This window comes from Vipera berus (assembly GCF_964194415.1).
Source record: "Vipera berus genome assembly, chromosome: W".
NCBI classification, from domain to species: Eukaryota; Metazoa; Chordata; class Lepidosauria; order Squamata; family Viperidae; genus Vipera; species Vipera berus.
The window spans coordinates 50,964,901-50,988,598 of NC_138210.1; the positions used below are offsets into that span (position 1 = coordinate 50,964,901).

Below are 23,698 nucleotides of genomic sequence, written 5' to 3' on the forward strand. Positions count from 1 at the left end.
GTAAAAACAGGAAGTGACTAGGGCAGTGGTTCTCAACCTGTGGTCCGCGGACACCTGGGAGGCCTCAATGTCATTACAGGGGGTCTGTAAAGGCTTGAAGAAATGTTATCATTTAATTCTTGAGTTAAGGCTTCGTGGTCCGTGGCCAGAAAAGGTATTTAAAGAGCTTTTGTGGTGAAGAAAATGTTGAGAACCACTAGATTAGGGCATGGACTGTGAGCAGGGCTAGATTAATTTCTGAGGTGGGGGAGGGGAGTGCTTTTTTTAAAAAAAGGCCTTTCAGTCACAGAACAATTCAATGCTGAGCCATAGCCTAAACATAGCTTATTTATGAAACCCCATTCTCTGCTATTAACTGCTCTGGTTAGATTCTCCAAACAGAACAATACAGTTGTAAAATCACAGAAGAGAAAGCTACGGTACCTGAACTTTTGGGTACTGAATTCTCCCCTTGAATTGTTCTTGCTAATGAGAAGTTATTTCTAAATTCACATGGAGCTGGACTTCCTGTAACTTAAGATCATTCTTTTGTGTCCCACTCCTGAGAGACAAAGAAGACCAGAACCGGGCAAACCATATGGCCTTACGTGTTGTGTACATGCGGTGTATATTAATAACTTCCTTCTACAAAGCCAGATGTAGTTTACTGTAGGGAACATTTGGGGAGAAAAAAGATCTTTTAAAAAAGAAATTTTCCCATCCTAGAGGATTATATATCAGTGGGACAGGGTGTCTTATAGAAGTGGCCCTCCTAAAATTCTCCTGCCTGCTTTGCAGAGAAAGAGACCCCTATGTAGGTAGTCCTTGACTTATGACTGTTTATTTAGTGACTGAAGTTACAAAGGCACTGAAAAAAGTGACTTATATTTTCCAGACTTGTAACTGTCACAGCATCCCCATAATCACATGATCAAAATTCAGATGCTTGACAACGGACTCATATTTAGTGTCCCAGAATCATGTGATCCCCATTTTTGACCTTCTGACCAGCAAAGTCAATGGGGGAGCCAAATTCACCTAACAACCGTGTTACCAACAACTTCAGTGATTCACTTAACAACTGCGGCAAGACAGGTTTGTAAAGTGGGGCAAAATTCACTTAAATGCCTCACCTAACCACAGAAATTTTGGGCTCAATTGTGGCCGTAAGTCGAGGACTACCTGTACAAATGGGCAGCTTAACTATTTGATATCAAAAATGATGAACACATGATAGAAAATAATTGCAGTGCAAGTGCTTTGGGTTTTCCTCAAATACATTTTAAGCTGTAGTCAGTGTGAGATTGAATATGCATTAATAAACCTCTGCATAGATCCAGGGTCAATTGGATTTTGCTTAAGTGACTGACATATTCTTTTCTGGCAGCGGTTTGCATGGTACATATATAGTCCTCGACTTTTGACCATAATGGAGCCTAGAATTGCAGTCGTATGCCATACTGGTTATTAAGCAGGTCACCATGTGGCTGTACCTGCTTTTGTGACCTTTAATGTGGCAATCATTAAATGAACGCCATAGTTGCTAAGTGAATGCTACAGTCATTAAGCCAGGGGTCTTCAGATTTGGCCCTTTTATGACTTGTGGACTTCAACTCCCAGTTGAAGTATATGTATGTATGTATGTATGTATGTATGTATGTATGTATGTATGTATGTACATAATACATTTCTGGGTGGGGGGTCGCTTGTAACTTTGATTGCTAATTATGATCATTCATAAGTCAAGGATTAGCTGTATTGAACTGCTAGTTCTTGCACTTGTGTAAAAAATTGGAAGTTAGTCATAAATGACAAAGGGATATAAATTAAAAGCAGCAAAAACAGGAGGTGGGGTTGGCTAGCTCATAAGTAAAAGGGGAAAAAAGGATAAGTGTGAAAGATGGTGGGAGAGTAGCAAAAGAGGGGGAGAAGGTAGCAACTTCTTTAAAAAAAATCAGTTCTGTTCTGTCCAGTTCTCAGAATCTGTTGGACAAGTTCCAGGAGTTTATTTATTTATATTTATTTATTTATATTTAAATTTATATACCGCCCTATTCCCGTAGGACTCAGGGCGGTTTACAGGGAAAATTAAAAGTTAAAATACATCATATACAATTAAAAACGATTAAAACTAAGATTAAATTAATCCCTGAACTTAACTAAAACCCCATTAATTAAAAATTAAAACCCCTCAGTCTGGGCCAGACAACTCAAAAAACCAAGTTTTCAAGTCCCTACAAAATGAACGAAGGTCGGGGGCGGTCCTAAGCTCCGCGGGAAGCTGGTTCCAAAGGGCCAGCGCGCCCACAGAGAACGCCCTTCCCCTGCGGATAACCCGCCGGCATTCCTTAACCGGCGGTACCCTAAGAAGGCCCTCCCTGTGGGAGCGCACAGGACGATGGGAAGTTGATGCCGGCAGCAGGTGTTCCCTTAGATAATCCGGACCCAAGCCATTTAGAGCTTTATAGGTCATTACCTCAGGGTGCCTCCAGTCAGAGAATGCCGGCTGGTGGCCCCCAGGGGGAGGGCCTTCTCTGTGGGCACCCCGGCCTTATGGAATCAACTGCCGGTTGAGCTCCGGATGGCACCGGATCTTCGCTCCTTCCGGCGCGGGTTAAAGACCCATTTATTCGAACAAGCTGGCCTGGCCTGATGGGGGAATGTTACGGTTTAAATGTTTTTTATATTTTGATTGTTTTAATTTGGGCAACAATTTAATTCTTTTTAACTTTTGTACTTCTATTTATATGCCCTGTTCACCGCCCTGAGTCCTTCGGGAGAAGGGCGGTATAGAAATTCAATTAAATAAATAAATAAATAAATTACCAGCACCTTGAATCTCACCCGGAGGGCAACCGGAAGCCAATGCAGCTCACGGAGTAGAGGTGTTACATGGGAGTATCGGGAAACTCCCATAACAACTCGCGCAGCTGCATTCTGCACCAGCTGAAGCCTCCGAGTGGTCCTCAAAGGCAGCCCCATGTAGAGAGCGTTGCAGTAGTCTAGCCAGGAGGTCACAAGCGCATGGGTGACTGTGCGTAGGGCATCTTGGTCCAGATAGGGCCGCAACTGGCGCACCAGACGAAGCTGGGCAAAAGCCCCCCTGGTCACGGCTCCTATATGATCCCTTGGCAAGGTTTTTCAGGAGTGGCTTGCCATTGCCTCCTTCCTAGGGCTGAGACAGATGAACTGGCCCAAGGCCACCTAGTTGGCTTTGTGCACAAGGTGGGACTAAAATTCACAACCTCCCAGTTTCTAGCCTGATATTTTAACCCAGGGTTTCTCATCCATAGCAACTTTTATGAGGTGTGAACTTCAACTCCCGGAATTCTGTGAGTTATAGTCCATGCATCATGAAGTTGCTCAGGCTGAGGAACACTGCCTTAAACACTACACCAAACTGGCTGTCAACTCCTACTTTGTTCCTATCTGCCCCCCCAAAGAGAAGATGGGTTCAGATGGATCTAAGCAAACAACTCATGGAACAAATTAAAAACAAAAATAGCTAAAGAAAGAAAGAAAGAGTAGGGATTATCTGCTTACTTTAGCTCTCCAGGATCAGAGTGTTACAGCCAGGTGTCTTGCAGACACCATCCTGCAGCTGTTTTTCTGTGATCTTTGAAAAATCATGGACAACAGATGTAGTCCCAGAGGACAAGAGAAGGGCAGAAAGAGGAGAGGAGCTGCTCGGATATAACTCCTAAATTGTATCGGAAGAGGAACGGGAGGGAAGAAAGGAGAGGAGAGAGGGAAGAGAGTAGAGTAGGGGGAAGGAAGTAGGAAGGTTAGAGGAAAAGAGGAGGAGAAGTGGGGAGAAACGGGAGGGGAGTGGTGAAGGAAAGAGGAGAGGAAGAAGAGGGAAGTAGGAAAGAAAGGGGAAAGGGAAAAAGAAAGGAGAGAAGAGAAAAGAGAGAGAAGGAGGGTGGATACAGTGAAAGGGGAAATGGACGAGCAGCACCCCACCTTAAGAGTATGTATTTATGTATTGCAGTATATTTGTTGATTTGTTTGTGGAAGAAATGGGGAAAAACAAAGAGAGACAGAAGGGCAAAAAACCAAGCCAAACCATATAAAAAAAACAACCCCAAGAAAAGTGCTAGCCGTTATAGAACAGTCAACTTGATGTCAATGTCAGGCAAATCTTTGGAAAAAACAGTTCAACAGTTCATTTGCAGCTGCCATCTTGACTTTTTTGACCTTCCCGCCATGGATCCCCTTGGCTTGCAGATTAGGATCAGGCTGAACAGCACTGGCAATGCAGGGAGGGGCTTAATGGTCAAGCTAGAGCAGGGGTGTCAAACTGCCGGCCCGCGGGCCGGATGCATCATAGCAAAACCGCGCCGACTCCATTGCCGGCAATGGCAAAAAAGTCATGATACGTCATGACACGTCATGTGACGTTGTGAGTTTGACACCCCTGAGCTAGAGAAAGAACGAAGCTTCTCACTTGGCTGTTACCAGTTTAGTGCATGTCCATCAAATCAAATCCCTGTTCTCTGCCCTAGTTTGCTGTGTGGTGGTGATCGACCAGCTACAGGTAGTCCTTGAGTTACAACCACAATTGGGACCAGAAATTTCCATTGCTAAGCAAGGGGGCTGTTAAGTGAGTTGTGTCCAATTTTACAACCTCTCTTGCCACAATTGTGAAGTGAATCGCTGCAGTTGTTAAGTTTCCCCCATTGACTTTGCTTGTCAGAAGCTGGTTGGTAAGGTTGCAAATGGCGATCCATGACCCCAGAACTCTGCAGCTGTTGCAAATGCATGCTGGTTGCCAAGGGTGCAAATGCTGAACACATGACTGAGGGGATGCTGTGATGGTTCTAAGTGCAAAGGCTGGTTTTAAGATACTTTTTAAAGTGTATTGTAACTTTCAGTGGTCACTAAATGAATGCTTGTAAGTCGAGGCTTACCTGTGTGGGAACAATCCAGAGAAAGAAAGTTTTTTGGGAATATTAAAAAGGCAGAATTTATTTCCCCAAAGGAATAATGGAAAAGACCTTTAAAAAGGTAGAAACTTCTCCACACACACACACTCCCCCCAGCCAGACAACTCAGCAGAAACCAGCTTTTAGAAATGCAGATGTAATAATCCATTCAATGGATTATTGAATGGTGGAGGACTACCAGAAGATGGTAGAGGACAGGAAGGCCTGGAGGAATGTTGTCCATGGAGTCACGATGGGTTGGACATGACTTCGCAACTAACAACAACAACAACAATAATAATAATCCATTCAGGAAGGTTGGAGCCCTCCAGCTAGGAGCTGAAGAGATCAGGAAGACAAAGACCCTTAAAATCTATATACCCCACCCAAACTCTAAGACAGGACATAGTAGGATTAACCCACCATCATCAGAATACTAGAAAGGCACACTCAGACTCAGGTCAAAGTTCATGACACAGGAACAACTCCAAGGAAAAGCCCAAGAAGGTATAAAAACCCATTGACATGTGCTCTCTCTTTTTTCCAGAGCCATCTTTCTGTCTGGGTCTCCTCTTCAATATACTACAACCTTCTTTCTAAAGCAGTCGCAACGATGTTTATTCCCGGCTTGGACTGGACCCTGATGAAGATTTTTCCTTCAACGCTTGTGTTCAGACCAGGTCTCTGAGCCAATGATTGGCTTCAGTACCTGGCAGCAGAGAAATCCACAGGAAGGTAGGGTCAAAGAAATCAAGATGGCTGCTACAACCATGTGACCAAAGCCTCTTCCTTTTCATGTCCATGTAAACAGGGGTGGAATTTTAACTGATTGGTTGTGGGTACCATCTTGACTTTTTTGTGTTTTCAGGAACATCCCTACCCAGTCATCAAGGATCCTCTACTTCTTTAGCAGCTGCCTCTTCCAGCTTGGACATTGATCCTCAGGCCAAGGCTGGGGGCTCTTCTGACAGATGGTTAAAATTGCAGGTCTTGCCATCTGCCCAAACCATCTCTGATTACACCAATGGGTGTTGGGTGGTTTTCCCTCCAGCTGGTGATGATAAAGGGGCAGCTTTGCCTGCCCGGGGACTGCGGACAAAATGGAGGGTCTTGCAACCGGCCAGCCAAATCCATTTTTTTGTGGTTTTCGGCTGGCTCTTAGATGAGAGAAAATTAGAAATATTTGAGGAGAATGAAAGAGTAATTGCTTCACTTCTTTCCTGCCTGAACTGTTGAAACAGGATATTGTGTCATAAAAAAACCATACTCCTGTCCTTGTTATCTGAAGAGTTTTGATGATAAGAAAGTTAGCAGATGCTGTCAGAACATTTGTCATTTCTAACCACTCTTCTCTGGAAATAGAGCAAAATCACAAACCACAAGAATTGTGCAAATGGCAAGGACTCCCACCCCAATTATCGGTTAGCATCACAGTGGTGCGCTCAAAATGGATACCAGTTCTCCATCCTCCCCCACAATTATTCACATTCACACACTAATTTGTGTGGGTTTCTCCTTGTTTAATCATTCAGAGAATTCTGGGAATTGACATCAACAAGTCATAAAAGGGCCATAATTCCCTACCCCTGAATTAAAGCATCACAAAGGTTTGTCTTTGAATGATGAACCACACAAGGAATTATTTCCCATATTGGTCTAAGCCAGGGATAGGCAACCTCGGCTCTTTTATGACTCATGGACTTCAACTCCCAGAATTCCTGAGTCAGGAATTCTGGGAGTTGAAGTCCATAAGTCATAAAAGAGCCGAGGTTGCCTACCCCTGGTCTAAGCCATTGTGGGTTTTACTTGGTTTTGGCTTGGCTTACTCAGCAAACCCAACAAACTGTGGTTTATTCCACACATAATTAAGGAAACTATGGTTAAACTCAATGTATGAGTGTAGTCATTGTAGTCATTGACATCTACAATGACTGTGTACACAACTCATTACTATTTCACTTAACCATGATTTCTTAAATTAACCCAATTTCCTGAATTCATACAGCACAGCATGGTGTTGCTTCACATCAGCTTATCATATTAAGAAGTACACAGGTAATTTTTTTAAAATGCATTTTTTTAAAAAAAGCATTTACTGGTAACCATCATTGCTTAGTGCTTAAGAGATGTTTAAGTGCATAATAATAAATTCTTTTTATTATTCATGCATGTGTTTATTTTTTATTTCAATAATTTCTGCGCTGCCTTCTCACTGGACTCTAGGCACTTTACCAAATTAAAAGTATACAAACTCAATTCATTTCTCTCAGACTACAAATAGTCCTCCACTTAAAACCATTTGTTTAGTGACCCTTAGAAGTTACAACAGCACTGTAAAAAATCGAGTTAGGACCAGTTTTCACATTTACGACTGTTGTGGTAGTCTGAGAGATAAAAGTTATTACAGGTATTCCTCAACTCATAACTGTAATTGAACCTGGAATTACAGTCATAAATTGTCATTGAGGCACACACATAACCTGAAGTAAAATTTCCACCTTTTTCACAAAGGTCATTAAGCAAACAAGGCAGTTGTTAAGCGAACCCATTCATTTGAATGGGTGCTTTTGCCGGAAAGCAGCGAAAAATGCCAAAAACTGGCAAAAAGTATGGCAAATCGTGGTCACATGACCGTGAAACATTCTGATGACACATACAGATGACCCACCTGAGGGGGAAGGTGGGGGAAGGGCATTTATGATGGTTGGGGTGTGGTTTACTATAAAGCAAGGGCGTCAAACTGCCGGCCCACGGGCCAGTTGCATCATGTGGAGGCCGCGCCCACCCCAGCTCCGGCAATGCAAAAAAAAAGTTGCAATATGTCGCAACACGTCACGTGACGCAGCGAGTTTGACACATGTGCCATAAAGCATCCATTCCATACCTGTCATCACTTTGACAGGCTGCAAAAGATGAGTCGTTAAGCGAAGAATACCTTTGCTGTCTTCAAAATGCCTCCTGGTCATTTATTTATTTCCTTCTTATGCCCGTTCTTCATGTTAAACCCTGCAGGCGTGGTTTGAAAAGATGGCATTTTAATATCAAGGCTTGTATGTTACCCATGTCTGGGCAGTTCACAATGGATCAAACGATCACATTACGATAAAATGGATTAAAGATAAACGATGCCACTCATGATGAAGTGAGAGCTCTCTCTCTCTCTTGCTGAAGGCCCGGATGAGGTGGGGGCCATCTGGATCTTGTGGGGGTGGGGGGGGGAAGAGCCTCTTTCCAAAGGTCAGGAACCACATGCGGTTTGCAAGATGTTCTAAAAATAGGAAGTGTGTGCTTCCTTCTCCTCAAAAATCATGCCCATTAGATGGAAAGAACTGTCAATTTTTTCCCCTCCAGCTTTTGCTCCTTAACATTAACAAGGGGTCGATCTGCAAACATTAGAGGCGGGCAACAGTCATCTGCATGCATTAATAATTTCCCTGCTTATTTCTGCAGAGACTGAGTTGCTCTCAAGAGCAGATTCTTCCCTCTCAGTTAGCAATCCTAGTATGGATGCGCTTTGTCAGCCCTTTGCTTCCTTGGCAGTAAACAAAGACCAAAAAAATCGTAATCAGTAGCTCTTGAGTCTAAATAAATGATGGAAAGGCCTGTACTCCCCCCACTTGGTGGCACGTACCCTTGGCAATACATTCAAGGAAATTATTATTATTATTTTTCTCCTCTCTTCTGGGGAAGGGAAAAAGCAAGCTGGAGCCAGGAATATTGATCAAGCATTTCAGATCTGAACTCTGGAACAAATGATTGAGACGCCAACATTTGCAGGAGTGACAGTCACCTTCTGAGTGGGAATTTTCTTGTAAAATAGAGAAGGAAGTTACTGCTCTTGAACTGGGGAAGGAGGTGTGTGTGGGGATTATCTTCCCAGCAACTCAGGTAAAATGCTGGAAGGACCCCCAGATGTTGGGGGATTCAGGTTATCTTTAAAAAGCAGATTTTGGGCAGAAGTCATGTTAAATTTTAATCTCTCTTGCCTGCGAGTGCTTAGGTCAGCCTGATTTGGCAAGAGCCAGTTTGGGCTAAAGCCTTGGTGGAGCAGTGGGCTAATGCCTCCTTAAGTAACACCAGCTGCCTGCAATTAGTGCAGGTTCGAGTCCCACCAGGCTCAAGGTTGACTCAGCCTTCCATCCTTCCGAGGTAGGTAAAATTGAGGACCCAGATTGTTGGGGGCAATAAGCGGACTTTGTAATAATGCCGCTTGGGGGGGGGGGCGAAAGCCCTAATAAGCAGGCATATACATAGAATGAAGGCTATTGCTAAGCACATTGATTTGTGCTTTAGATTGTAAGCCGCCCTGAGTCTTCGGAGAAGGGCGGGATATAAATGGGATTTTTTTTTTAAAAAAAGCACCAGGCTAGAAGCCAGGAGACGGTAAATTCTAGTCTTCTAGTCCTTAGGCTTGAAAGCAAGCTGGATGACTTTGGGCCAATCACCAGGAGACAGTGAGCTAGTTCCACCATAGGCATCTTATTGGCGGGGTCCTTAAACGTGGCCACTTTAAGACTTGTGGACTTCAACTCCCAGAATTCCAGCATGCTGGCTGGGGAATTCTGGGAGTTGAAGTCCACAAATCTTAAAGTGGCCACATTTAAGGACCCCTGTTATATGGTCAGGAGACAGATTTCTTATATGAGACATCTTATATATAGACATCTTATGTATATTATCATAGGAGAATATATGGTCAGGAGAAAGGGCAATTGCAATTGCAGTATTTTATTATTTCTATTTTATTTTAATATTTAATTTTAATTATCACTTTAGAAACTTCCTATCTCCCTTACAGAGGGGCTCTGGACAAGTACAAATAACATATCAAAAACATAAAACCAGAAGATCAAAATTTAAAATAGAGGCCAGGATAGTTAAACATTGACACTAAAAATTAATTTGTTTCTCCTTATTTTTGCCAGAAAGGCAGCAGGAAGACAGCACCCCTGCCCCCACAACAGAAATGAAGAAGGAGGCAGTAAAGGAAATTTAGGGGCATCAGTGAAACTACCAAGCTGCTATTTCCGATAAAGAGGTGGCAAGGTGTGAAAAAGGATTTGATAAGATAAGATAACCTTTATTGTCATTTTTTACTGTGGGTGCACATCAAAAATGAAATTTAGTTGCCCGCTCTCAAAGTGAAACACATACATGACACACACCTAAAACATACTACATACAACATATGTATAGACCCACATCTCTACATATAAATAACAAATAAATATTAAATACTGTCCATCTTGAATATATAAGGGAAGGAGGAAGCCTGAGAGTTCACAAGGTTAATGCTGTATGGAATGAAACTATGGCTGAATCTGGATGTTTTGCTACGGATACCACGAAGCCTCCTCCTCCCAGAAGGTAACAAGGAAAACAGGTCCTGAAGAGGATGAGTCGTGTCCCAGATAATCTTACAGACCCTGCTCAAGCAACGCTTCTGTGCTATGTCCTGGATGGGAGAAAGGGAACTGCCAATGATCTTTTCAGCCATCCTCACCACTCTCTGCACTGCCTTCCTGCTTCCTGCTTCCAAACCAGGCTGTGATGCTGTATGACAGGATGCTCTCGATTGTTCCCCTGTAGAAAGTGGTCTGGACAGGGGAAGGAAGATGTGCTTTTCTCATGCGACGCAGAAAATGCGGGCACTGCAGTGCCCGCTTCAACAGTTTCTCACTCTTGGAGAGAGAAGAGTTGACACATCCAGCCAATTTACCACCACCACTCAAAATGGGCTCAGCCCTCTCATGGAGATCATGGGCAAAATTAATTACACATATAGATGGTCTTCTTTTATTACTCTCAAAATGTTCATACAAGAGTTTAAAAACCCAAGTGAGGGCAGCTACAGGATACCAGAATAACAGAATTGGAGGGGACTTTGGAGGTCTTGTAGTCCAACCTTCAAAATCCCTCAAGCAGGAGACCCTGTATACCATTTCAGACCAATGATTGTCTAATATCTTCATAAAACCCTCTAGTGGTGCAGTACCCACAACTTCTGGAGGCAGGTTGTTCCACTGATTAATTGTTCCCACAGTTAGGAAATTTCTCCTTAGTTCTAGGTTGCTTCTCTCCTTGGTTAGTTGCCATCCATTGCTTCTTGACCTGCCTTCAGGTGCTTTGGATAATAGGTGATCCCCTTTTCTTTGTGGTAGCCTCTCAAATATTGGAACACTGTTATCATGTCACCCTAATCCTTCAATACCCCAAGGTCCTGAGCTTTTAAATAAGGTTGTATTTTGGCTGCACTTTTTTGTTAGTAAAATTGCCATATATTGAAGCAGATTTTCCCCCCCACCAACATGTCTGGGAGTGAAGTTTATCCTGTATATTCTTGCTGAGAGGTTAATCTGGGCTTCTTGCCCTCCAGTTAAGCTTTAGCTAAGTATCTGAGAAAACTAATTAGCCAGCAGTTATAGCAAAATCAAGGTTATTAATCTGAACAAAAGTCATTGCAATCTAAGCAGAATGGCACTCCTTGGTAGAATAGATTGCATTTTTTTATATATTGTCTGACATTTTCCTTGATCTGGTAGTAGAGCTGGATATTATCAATCAAGCTTTAAATTTGACAGCTAGCCAGAAAGTGAACAAAGTAGTTTAATGTTTGCATTCAGCAGGTGGATATCAAATTCAGCCATTTTATACCTACTGCAATAAAAATGTATTGCTTGTTTTTCCTGCAGTGCTGAAAGTTTAGCTTTAAAATCTACAGCAGGCCTAAAAATATTTTTGGAGTAAATTATTGAGGTTAATACTTAGAACATCCAAGTCCACAGCTTGGGACTTGGATTTTTATTTTTACACTGATGAAATTGGTCCTATCTCAGTTCCATCACCAGAATTAGATTATTGAATTATTCACTCAAATGGTTTCTGCTTGATACTACATTTATTAAACTTAGCCTTTTAGACCAGGGGTTCCCAACTGGGGGTGCGAGACGATATTGCAGGGGGTGCAAAAACTTGGGTTTTCAAAATTATAGTGTATATGCATAATTTGTTGCTATTATTTTGAACTTTTGTAAGGGGTGCGAGAATATATCAGAAAGCATTCTAGGGATGCGGGGTATAGAAAAGGTTGGGAGCCACTGTTTTAGACCAAGTGGGAATTAGGCCAGTTGTTTAATGTTAATCCTGACTTCAAAGTCTAGTTCATAATCGTTTTCTCTTACAGCTCTTTAGTTTTTTGAGATTTTTCTTTTACATAATGTTGATCTTGGATATATATATGAAAATGACTTAAGAAATGTTAAAATAATGAGGTTGCTTCCTAACTAATGGGGTGAAAAATTGGCTTTAATTTGAATTTTATTTAAAGCATTGTTGCAGAATTAAGACTCAGACCTCGGAATCAAAAGAAGTTTGTTTTATTTTGCGCGCAAAAGGTTCAGATTAGAAAGCAAAGGCAATGTCTGAACAACTTTCCAGGAAACAAGCAGGTACATTTATAGTCTTCAAAAGTCACAGAACACGGAAATGTAAATTGTTAATTCTGATTGGTTACATGAATTACAGGCCCCCTTCTAGCTCATTTCTAGCCCCCCCTTTGCATTGCTAAATTGTTTTGCAAACCTGTCTCTTTGCTAGCATCTAGGTTTCCTGTACCATGTATGTGGTTAGCTAAAAGTGAGACATATGTGGTTAGCTGCAACTGAACTGTGTGCTAGCTTATTAGATGTGACCCACAGGTGAACTTGTGGTTTGACATTTTCCATTTCCTTGTTCTTCTTCTAACTAATACACGCATTATTCTCTATGCCTCACTGTTGTGTCCTACCTCACATTTATGACATACAGCATCCATATGTATTATTTATATTTTTCCTTATGGCCTGCCTCATTCCCCCCTGTTGAGACTCAATTTCCATTTGGACAAGGAGTCTCACCTTCCATGATATTCCTTTATTTCGGCAAGCAATTCCAGTTTCCCCAGCAAGCAAAGATCAAAACCATTGTATATTAGGATAGGTGAACAGTATAACAGACCAACACTTTGAACTGACACTTATCAAGATAGAGATAGATAGCGACAAGCAAAGAGAGAAAGAAGTATTCCATGAGTTAGACTTCATCCTCCTCAGGCACTCTCTCTAAGCCCCACGGTCCAAACCGCACATATATTCCACCATCCAGATCCCTTCTTTCCCTTGGAATCCCAGGTGTGTATCCATTTTCCAAAGATCCCTCGAGCATAATCAATTCCTTTTCGATCCTTATCTCTTTCATTGATCTCACAGCCAATTGCCTCATTAAGGGAATTACACACGGGATGAAGGCTAACCCCGCTACTCCACGGAGCAATAGGAACAGCACTTGCTTGACCCATGCGGTTCCTGGTAACCATGAGAACCATTGGTCAGTTCCCTGGAGTCTCTGGCTAATCCTGGACGCTCTGTCTTGCAGATCCTTTGCCACTTCTCTGACCATTCCTGATTTATTCATGTAAAAGCAGCATTCTTCTCCTAAAAAGAGACACAAGCCACCTTTTTCAGCTGTCAGGAGGTCTAGGGCCCGCCTGTTCTGCAAGACTACTGCTGCCAAGGAATCTATTTGGTCTTGTACTTCGACCAAGGTCCCAGCAATCTGAGTTAGCCTTGTTGAAATTCCTCAGAAAGCTGTTTAAACTGGGTTGTAGAATGGGCTAAGCCTCCCACACCTGTTCCAACTGCAGTGCCTATTCCTCAGATAGGTAACAAGGGTATCACTAGAGGTACTCTTTTTTTGCACATGTCCTATGAGAGGAACAGGGAGGGCTTGTTCCCCGTTAACAACACCCATCTTTGGGAAGAGGTGTACCAGAGTACAAGTTCCAGTCTAAGTAGTAGGCAAACATACATACACATTTTCTCCACACAAGAAAAAGACTCCATCCTCTTCCAAACACACTGCCATACTCATGGAAAAGGCATGAAATCTATGATTATACTCATTGCTCCAAACCTGGTTTTAGTCTAGGAATAACACGCTTAGGTTTAGGAGCTGGGGTTGGCCTGGGGTGCACTCCCCACTGGGAAATAAGACCAGGAGTGGGTTTGCTCCGGTCCCTCTTTGCCGAGTATCTCCAGTGGCCCCAAAGCCTGGGCTTTACTTGTCCCTTCAGGTTCTTCAACAGCCCCTGAGCCTTCCTCTAGGGTGAAAGGAACTGTCTGACCATTCTCACAACATTTGGGACTACCATCCATGGCTTTCTTACCCAATAGGCCACTTGTAAATAGTATCCATAGCCATAGGAGATTCATGGTTGACAACCTGAAATAGGTCAATGTCATTTTCTATTATTTCTATTCCACACTCACAGTCACAACAAGGGGAATAATTACAATTACAAGGTTACCACGCCCGGAGGATGGAGGGGATTAGGTGGAATTTGGGAAAGGACAGTATCAGTATTGGATGAATCACAAAGCCTAGTCTTGTTTGCTAAATTTAGTATCCACAATCCCAAGACTCCCAACAGACTCCAAAGAACCCACTCCCAAGGTGTTTCAAACATAAGTGTCCACAGAAGATACACACTTTCCTTGGTCACACTTAGTGATTTTAGGTGCAACACTTGTTACTTTGGATGTGGGGTGATTCCAGAAGAAAAGGTTTCCAATGCAGCAGGTTACAATCAAAATAATTAAGATCACTAATGCCAGACACATTACACCTATGACTATATATTGTCGGACTACCATTTCTCGAGATAGGTCCAACCTACACCACACAAACCATCCCTAACACATTAACAATTGTTTTTCTCCTTGTTTTCAGCCGTACGTAGAGGGTCAGCTTCCGGAGTGACACCAGTAGGGCCTCTTCTGCCCCGTATGTTGCCTGCCCATTGCCGGTAGGGCAGTTATAGGGGGCGCTTCTTCAAGTGTAGCACTAGAGGACGGGTCTCATCCTGCTCTGCCTCCCAACAGTCATCAGCTGCGGGCTTAACTCAAGTCCAGTGAATACAAGACTTGGATTCTAACACTTTTACTTCTAGGGGAGAACACATGACCACAATATACGGGCCTTTCCATCTAGGTTTCAAGTTTTCCCCTTTCCAGTGTTTTACCCATACTTTGTCTCCCACTTGGATATTATGACTGGGAGTACTCAGAAATGGTGGGCTTAGGGACACACAATAGTGTTGGATTCCTTGTATTTGCTTATTTAACTCTCCCACCATTTGACTCACCCATGAAGTCCCTATTTGACTTAAGTTCCCTACATGATTTTTCAAATTAGTACTCATGAGGGGGAGGTCTTCCAAACATCATTTCATAAGGAGATAGCCTAATTCCCTTTTGAAGGGTGCATCTCACAGACCAAAGTGCTAGTGGCAATGCATCCACCCATTTAAGGCAAGTTTCAAGGCACACCTTAGTCACCTTTTCCTCTATTCTGTCTTGAGTAAAATTCTAGCCACTTCTCATGCATGCTTTGTCTTGGTAAGGAAACATTCAGGCCACCCAGTATAATTACACACCATAACTAGCATTGCTTTATATAGTCCACATTTTGGCATTTCTGTAAAATCAACAACTAAAGAATCCATGGGGTGATATCCCTTAGGCTGGCTTCCTGGCGGAAGAGTAGGTCCTTGTTTTGGATTAACCTGGGCACAGGTATTACATCTCTTGGTTGCATGGGCACACAGCAAGTGAAGGCGATTAATGTACACAATACGACGGAGGGCTTCAGTTAGTGCACTCTTCCCCATGTAAGTAGTTACCTGAGCTTCTTTTACTACTGGTCAGGTTAAATTCTCAGGGACAAAAATCCTTCCATCTGGGAGCATGTACCACTCTCCCTGTTTGTGTCCTTGCAAGTCTACACTTGCCTGTAATTCCTCAGCTTTGGAATATTTAGGGCTCAGTCCTCTTGGCATTTCTAATGCTACACAAGCTGTCATGTCAGGGTAGGGTTGCCTATCTCGAGTTGCTGATAACCTTGCTTCTTTGTCAGCTGCTGTATTTCCTCGGGCTACATCATCTTGTCCCTTTTGATGTCCTTTACAGTGCATGACGCTACTCTTTTAGGTCCCCGCACAGCTTTGATGAGTCTTTCAATCAAAAGAGGATGTTTAATTTCTCTTCCTGCTCCTGTCAAGAGTCCTCTCTCTCTATAGAGTGCAGCATGTACATGTAATGTGAGGAATGCATATTCAGAATCTGTCCAAAGTCAACAATTTATTAGCTTCCTCTATCAGGAGAGCTGTGGCTGCCAGAATTTTTAGACATTGTGGCCACCCTTTTGAAACTGCATCAAGTTGTGTTGACAAATAAGCTATGGGCTGTTGCCAACTTCCCTTTTCTTGAGTCAGGACTCCAATAGCCACATTACTCTTTGAGTCCACATACAAATTAAAAGGTTTCTCCAGATTGGGAAGTCCTGTGACAGGAGCTTGAGATAAAGCTGATTTTTAAAGTCTCAAAACAAAAGGCTCCTTTTCTCCCCCCTTTGTGGACTCATAGAGTGGTTTGACTAGCAGGGCAAAATTCAGTATGCAATGGGGCAAGGGTAGCTTTTCTGCCGGAGACGAATAGGCACTGCCAGAGGCTTCACTTGGATGACTAGTGGTGCATGCTGGGCTGCATAACCTGGAGGATTATCTTCTGCCCATACTTGGGGCACTCCAAATTCCTGCCACGTATCGGGGACTTGAACCTCTTGGGCCACCATTATTCACCACATCTCATCTGGAGGGTACTTCATTACAAGTGCCATTCTGTCTTCTTCAAATGACAATGTCTCTCCCATTTTTCATAGCAGGTCTCACCCCAGCAAAGGAATGGGATACTCAGGCATATATAAGAATTGATGTTCAATGTCCCATCCATTTAGGGAACATCTCAGGGGCTTCAAAAAAGAATGACGATTAACGGAGCCATCAACTCCTTGCACATTTATGACATCAGTAGAAAAGGGAGCCAATAACTTAGTAACTACAGATCTAGATGCCCCTGTATCTACTAGAAAGGTCACATTATTGTCCCCTATCTTCATTCGGACCAAGGGTTCAGGGGGGGGGGCTTGACTTAACTCTGGTCCCCTTCAGTTTTCAGTCCATTGTTCAGCTGCTGCCAACCCTATGGCCTCAACTTTTTCTTGAAATTGGCCTCAGCCTCTATTTTCTCTTTTTTTCTTTTCTTTTCCCCACTTCTGGGTAAAGAACCCCTTCCTGTAGCCATTCCTTTGTCTGTATTCACAAACAAATTGCTTAGTAAAGAGCAACAAAGGAATCCTCACCAAACTCTGGTTGAGTTTGTTTGCACATAAATCTTCACTCAAAACAATATACAGTAACTCATTTATAATCCCAAACTTTTTCTCAACTTCTTCGTTTTAAACAAGGGTTGAATTACAATTCCTTCAATTCTCTTAGGTATTGTTTTCTATCAGTGTGTCCCACACACAGGCATAAAAACATTAAAAAAATAAAAATAAAATGACAACAAAACGCAACTCCAGCAAAATAAATAAAATAAACAAGATTAATAAGATATTGTGAGTTACTGAAATAGTTTTGTATCAAACTGTAATATCAACTCTTCGCTCTTAATATAAATTTAGTCAAATTCCAATTTAATCAGATTCCATTCAGATGGAAACAAATTTCCATTAAGTAGGTTAAAACATTAAATTTCACATCCATCCCAGCTTCCTCAAACCAGAATTCTAAACCGAAAAAAAATAGTTAAAAAGATTAGACCCCCCCCCTTTTCCTTTCTGTCTCTCTTGCTCTTAAAGCAACACAACCAGCAAAGGTGAGAGGACAGAAAAAGAAGAATTACAGAAAAATCTCACCACTAACAAAATAGTTTTCTCTTCTTCACATGCATTTCCATGAATTCTCTCACACATCTTCCATGAGACTTTTCATACAAACGCTTATATTGCTTTTTCATTTCACTTTTTAATAAACAAACAAAAGAAATTCTGCAGTTTACTGCTTCTTTCACAGTCTGTGGTGGGGGAGAAACTCTCTCTCTCACACACACAGAGGATTATCATATCCACACATTCATTTCCATTCAAACTGCTTGCATAAACAATTTCACATACAGATATTTCATTTCATACTTTCTTCTGACAAATCAATAACTAATATAATTACAAGGAGCTGTTCAGAAGCCAATGAGCTCCCTTGTTTGTTGGTTGTTTTTTTTAATAAGGCCTTTTTATTAATTATTATTAGACACAACACAGACACTTACTTATTATTATTAGACACAACACAGACACACAAACACTACCTCCACACTCCTCTAACAAAAATGGACTATATACTGCCTGGGATCCATCAGGCACATAAATTTCTTTTATTAACCTATATGTTTAGTGCTTGACATAGCCAATTTTTAAAACTTCCATATTTTGAGCAAAATGCACTAGTGCTTTTAATAGGATTTCTTGGTGAGTTCCTTGGGCTCCTATCCCTTGAACTTTATTAGTGTCATTATCAACATCTGCGGGTTGAACTGGACTCACCACTGGCTGCTGGACTGGAACCACTGGTGGTGGGACTTGAGGCACAGGGTGATACACAGGGACATGGGGGAGGGGCGCATCTTCTTCATAGGGATCAGTTTTTGAAACAGGTATGGTTTCAATCTGACCCTTTTTTTCCCTTGACATCTAGGATTTCTATTCATTCGTGCCACACAGACCCGCAGGAATTCTACTCAGCATTTGCAGAGCCATTCAGGATTCTCCTTTACTACTATTTGCCACTATTGATATTGATCTGGGTGACCATAATCTCCACTAAAACCTTTCTTGAAATTCTTCAGCATACATTGAAGAGGTGTCCGAGAGACACTTCCTCTACCACCCATTTTCTAAGACACTGCCACTGACCTGTGGTGCCGGACGTTCCAACGGTCACCAACAGGAACTGCAATGGCTTAACCACCCACACAACACTATCTCTAGGGTCACATTAGGACGCGCTGATCCTGGACCCAGGGGGGTGATCAGGCCCCCTCTTCCACTCTTAGTGGGTCTATAGCCTCTACGTTCCACAACAAGTGGGGCTATTCCATCCACTTTTTTTTTTAAACGAGTGGGACTACCCTTTTTTTCAATATACTTGCCTGCAGGCGTCTTCTCCCTCAGACGTCAAGTTCTGGTTGTGGATGACTTATTTTGATTCCGTGCGGGTTCTTGGATCGGTCGGGTGTCCACCAGGCGCCCCCACAGAGTCCTCCGCCTCCTTTCGGAGAAATCGTCCGTGCCGGCTAAAGGAAGACAGGACGACCCCGGCGGGGCCCCAGGTGGTCCGTGCCGTCCTCAGCGAAATATCGCTCCAAGTCCCATCTCTGGGTGCCAGAAAATGTTGCAGAATTAAGACTCAGACCTCGGAATCAAAAGAAGTTTGTTTTATTTTGCGCGCAAAAGGTTCAGATTAGAAAGCAAAGGCAATGTCTGAACAACTTTCCAGGAAACAAGCAGGTACATTTATAGTCTTCAAAAGTCACAGAACACGGAAATGTAAATTGTTAATTCTGATTGGTTACATGAATTACAGGCCCCCTTCTAGCTCATTTCTAGCCCCCCCTTTGCATTGCTAAATTGTTTTGCAAACCTGTCTCTTTGCTAGCATCTAGGTTTCCTGTACCATGTATGTGGTTAGCTAAAAGTGAGACATATGTGGTTAGCTGCAACTGAACTGTGTGCTAGCTTATTAGATGTGACCCACAGGTGAACTTGTGGTTTGACATTTTCCATTTCCTTGTTCTTCTTCTAACTAATACACGCATTATTCTCTATGCCTCACTGTTGTGTCCTACCTCACATTTATGACATACAGCATCCATATGTATTATTCATATTTTTCCTTATGGCCTGCCTCAGCATATTTCCAATTGTGCTTTTAGAAATACTATGACTTGATTAAAGATCAGCTAACTTCTGTCAACAACAATATAAATACTGTTTTAAGGGAACTTCACATATCATAAATTTTGCCCACATGATAAAAATCTCTCCTTTGTTTTCTGACATTCAGTCAATATTTTTAAATCTGACTTTGGATGCAAAGTTAATTGAATCAAGCCATAAAAAATTTATTTTCTGGTTTCTTGCACATAATTTTGACCACAGTAGCAGTTTTACTTTATCAGCTTTATCTTCACAGCTGCCTGCCAAAAACTGAGAATTATAAATCCCATTATCATGCTTATAAATGCCATTTATAATGCTCATTTTAAAATAAACTGGCCTAAGAGCCAGTTAGGCCTAGCGGTTAAGGCAGCAGGCTAGAAAGTGGGAGACTGTGAGTTCTAGTCCTGCTTTAGCCTTGAAAGCCAGCTGTGTGGCTTTGGGCCAGTCACTTTCTCTCAACTCAGCCTACCTCACAGGATTGTTGTTACAGGGAAAATAGGAGGAAGAAAGTGTGGTGGATATGTTAGCCGCATTGAATTATTTGTAAAAATAATAAAGGCAGGATACAAATACATTTTATGTCATGATCCAGTTTATTTTATTGTCAGTGTTATCCCTCCTTTGCTGTAACTTTTAATGCTTGTGTTTATCGATGTACGTATGAAGATTTCCCCAGAATTTCTGTACTGTTTCTTGCTTTGCTTGGTGCGGGGTATTTTTAAACTTGTTTTACTCAATATGCAGTCCATGTGGATCTACGGATGGGAAGAATCAGAACTGGATTTATTAATTCTGTCACAAAACACAAGAGATTGATTACATTTGAGGGTCAAATATAATCTAGTGGCTAAAGAGAGAAGAGTTATAAATCTCAGTTCCGCTGTGAGACCACTGATGCCTGTAACCAACCGATTCTTTCATCTCTAGTTTCCAAACTTCAGTAGGAAATTGCAAAAGGTGCTTGAAAGCCTTTTGTAACCTTTGCCGTAAAAGGCAGGAAACAGGAAATAAACAGGGAAACCACTCGGGAAGAAAAGAAATAGAAAATGCAGCCTAAACCGGAGCTTTCACTCGAGAGTTTCAATTCCACCTGGATGGCCCTGCTCACCTGGCATTTCCCATCTGAAGGATGAGAGAACTCCTTTTGGTGGGAAATAAATTTAGGCTGCGTGACCCAATAATCCCCCCCCCAAAAAAGAAAAGTGGTTTGACCTAGAAAAAGGCTGAGCATTTAGAAAACAGGCTTGAGAAGATGTTTTTCCCTGCCTTTAAGCCACAGGATTCGGTTGCTTTTGTGCTACACCAGGGGTAGGCAACCTCGGCTCTTTTATGACTCATGGACTTCAACTCCCAGAATTCCTGAGCCAGCCAAGCTGGCTCAGGAATTCTGGGAGTTGAAGTCCATGAGTCATAAAAGAGCCGAGGTTGCCTACCCCTGTGCTACACCAAGGCAGTGGAAAAACCGCACTGTCAGAAGTTTCCCAGGGGAGGAGAAAAGCTAGCAACAGGTGAGGCTGTGAGTTAGAAAAGGTGGAGCAAGCCGCGTCAAACCTCACCTGTTCACCTGGGAGGGTGGAGGCTGGAATCGGGAAACAAACAGCGAAACCTGATCAGAAGGAAAGGATCTGGAGATTGCCTAGGCTAATTCTCCAACTATAGAGCCTTTGGTGGACCTCAGCAGTTGGAGCCTTGGATGGCATAGAATAGATCACCTCCAGCTTTCTTTTCTCGAAGATGCCTTATTCCATGGGACAAGCCAGGTCCTGCATGCCAGCTCTTTCTCTGGCCTTTTGAACCCACCTGAAACCAGTGAGACCAGCATCCTGGCTTGCAAAATCTCCCCACTCTAACCAGTCTGAGGGACAGGTCTTCCTAGATTACTCCAGAGACTCTATGGCTACATGACTTCCTTCAGGAACCCAGAGGAAGAGGCCCTTCGCAGCCCTTTCCCTCTGACTCCCCCACCAGCTCTGCGGGATGAGTACTACCCTTTTGGCAATGAGGGCCAGCCCCACTTTAGTGGGGATGCTGCTGCGGCCGGAACCGCAGGGGAAGGGGATCCCGAAGACACGGATCTGGGGGTGCTGCTTCAGAGGAAAGAACAGGACTTGTTGTTGGCAGCAGAATTGGGAAAGATGCTCCTGGAACGTAACGAGGAACTGGAACGACGCTATGATGAACTGATGAAGGAACATTTGGAAGTCAAAGAGGTGAGGCACTGTGACCGGAGTAAAGAGCAGACAGGAGAAGACCTGATATGGACCAAGATTCCTTCGTCAGATGCAAAATTGCTAGGGTTAGGGTTGAGGTTAGGATTAGAGTTAGGTTGGAGTTGAGGATGGGATTAGGGTTAGGTCTGAGGTTGAGATTAGGGCAGAGGTTGGAGTTAGGGTTAGGCTTGGGATTAGAGTTGGAATTAAGGTCATGGTTGGGATTAGGGTTGGGATTAGGTCAGTGGTGGGATTCAAATATGTCAGCAACCGGTTCTCTGTGGTGGATGCCGCTTTCGGAAGTCCGTTCTGGGCCTGGGCAACAAAAAAATTAGCTACCGGTTCTGCTGAAGTGGTGAGAACCAGCTGAATCCCACCACTGGATTAGGCCCCATCATGTTCTCTCTGTCCAGCATATTTGGCTAGGTTGCTATGAAAAGAAAAAGAAAGTCTGAAAGATAGGATTTTCTTATGTGCTGTGTTGTATTGTACTTTCTCGGCAAAGTTCTGGATTCAAACCCACCCCTTCTTGCAATCCCATCCTGGAACTCTTTACCCTGTCTGCTTCCCAGGTTTGTTTTTCCCATCCTTATGGCCCAGAGTTTATCACTGGGATTTCACTGAGCATCTACACCCCAGCAGCCTTCAAACAACCAACCATATTTTATTCCTTGTTCATCTCTTTGATTTCTTTCCAGGAGGGAGACGACACATTTAGTTGAAAAATAACTTTGGTTGCATAAGGGCATTCTTTGAAGTAGGAGTGTTCTTGTGATCTTTTTCTTCCATAGGTTTTCTCATAGGAGGGGTAGCAGTTTGACCTCTATAGTGATATCCGTGGTTCTACTGCTGTATCTTCACGCCCTTCGTTCTGAGCAAAGATGCGTGCCAGCATCCCCATTCACTCCCTTGTATTTGCACCTATTTTTATTCAGCACCTAGTAACCGCTCATTTTCAAAACTTCTTGTTTTGAAATTGGTTCATGCTTTGCTTCTCTCTTCTCTTCCATCTTTCAATCGTTATTTATTTGACTTTATGAACTGCCCGATTCCTACTTCTGGTTGATTTGCCCAATAGTGGTTGATTTGCCCAACTCTTTGGAGCAGAAGAGCTACACAGTGGCCTCCCACAAGCTATGGACAAACATGAACTTGTGACATTTAGAGTGGAATTCTGAACAAAATAAAATAGTGCGCAGGTGCATGCACCAGCTGCATGTAACTCCACAGTGTGTTCAGGAGTGTGAAGGGGAGTTGCTAAGGAAAAGAGGCTGTGCGAAGTGAACTCCAAAACCCTATACAGGTACTTTAGTCCTCCACTTATGACCGCAACGGGGACCTAGAATTTTCATTGTTAAACAAGATGGCTGTTAAGTGAGTTGCATCCAATTTTACAATCTTTTTTTTGCTATGGCTGTTAAGTGAATTACTGCAGTTGTGAAGGGAATCACACGGTCGTTAAGCAAACCCTGCTTCCCTCCAATGACTTTTTGTTAGAAATCAGCTGGGAAGGTCACAAATGGCGATCACATGACCCCAGGATGCGGCAACTATCTTAAATGCATGCCGGTTGCTAAGTGCCCAAATTCACACGATGCTGTGATGGTCGTAAGTGCAGAGGACCAGTCATAACTTTTTTCCAGTGTCGTAATGTTTGAGTGGTCGCTAAACAAATGGTTGTAAGTTGAGAACTAGCTGTATACCCCATCCCAA

At 42.7% G+C, this 23,698-nt stretch overlaps 1 protein-coding gene and 1 long non-coding RNA gene across 2 annotated transcripts in view; one reads left to right on the forward strand and one right to left on the reverse strand.

Moving 5' to 3' along the window:
• Window positions 1–12,264: 12,264 nt before the first annotated feature.
• On the reverse strand, window positions 12,265–19,694 carry LOC308676530. The gene is made up of 2 exons (XR_014028310.1): window positions 18,986–19,694; window positions 12,265–17,088 (listed from the first exon to the last, which is right to left on the reverse strand). It is a non-coding gene; the product is annotated as an uncharacterized lncRNA (long non-coding RNA).
• A 1,666-nt stretch (window positions 19,695–21,360) lies between these two features.
• LOC308675953 (BICD family-like cargo adapter 2) overlaps window positions 21,361–23,698 on the forward strand; it is a 33,822-nt gene continuing 31,484 nt past the window's right edge. Inside the window, exon 1 of the mRNA XM_081341632.1 lies at window positions 21,361–21,985. Within this exon, the coding sequence (XP_081197758.1) occupies window positions 21,677–21,985 (309 nt within the window). The 5' untranslated portion in view covers window positions 21,361–21,676. The remainder of the gene's footprint in view (window positions 21,986–23,698) is intronic.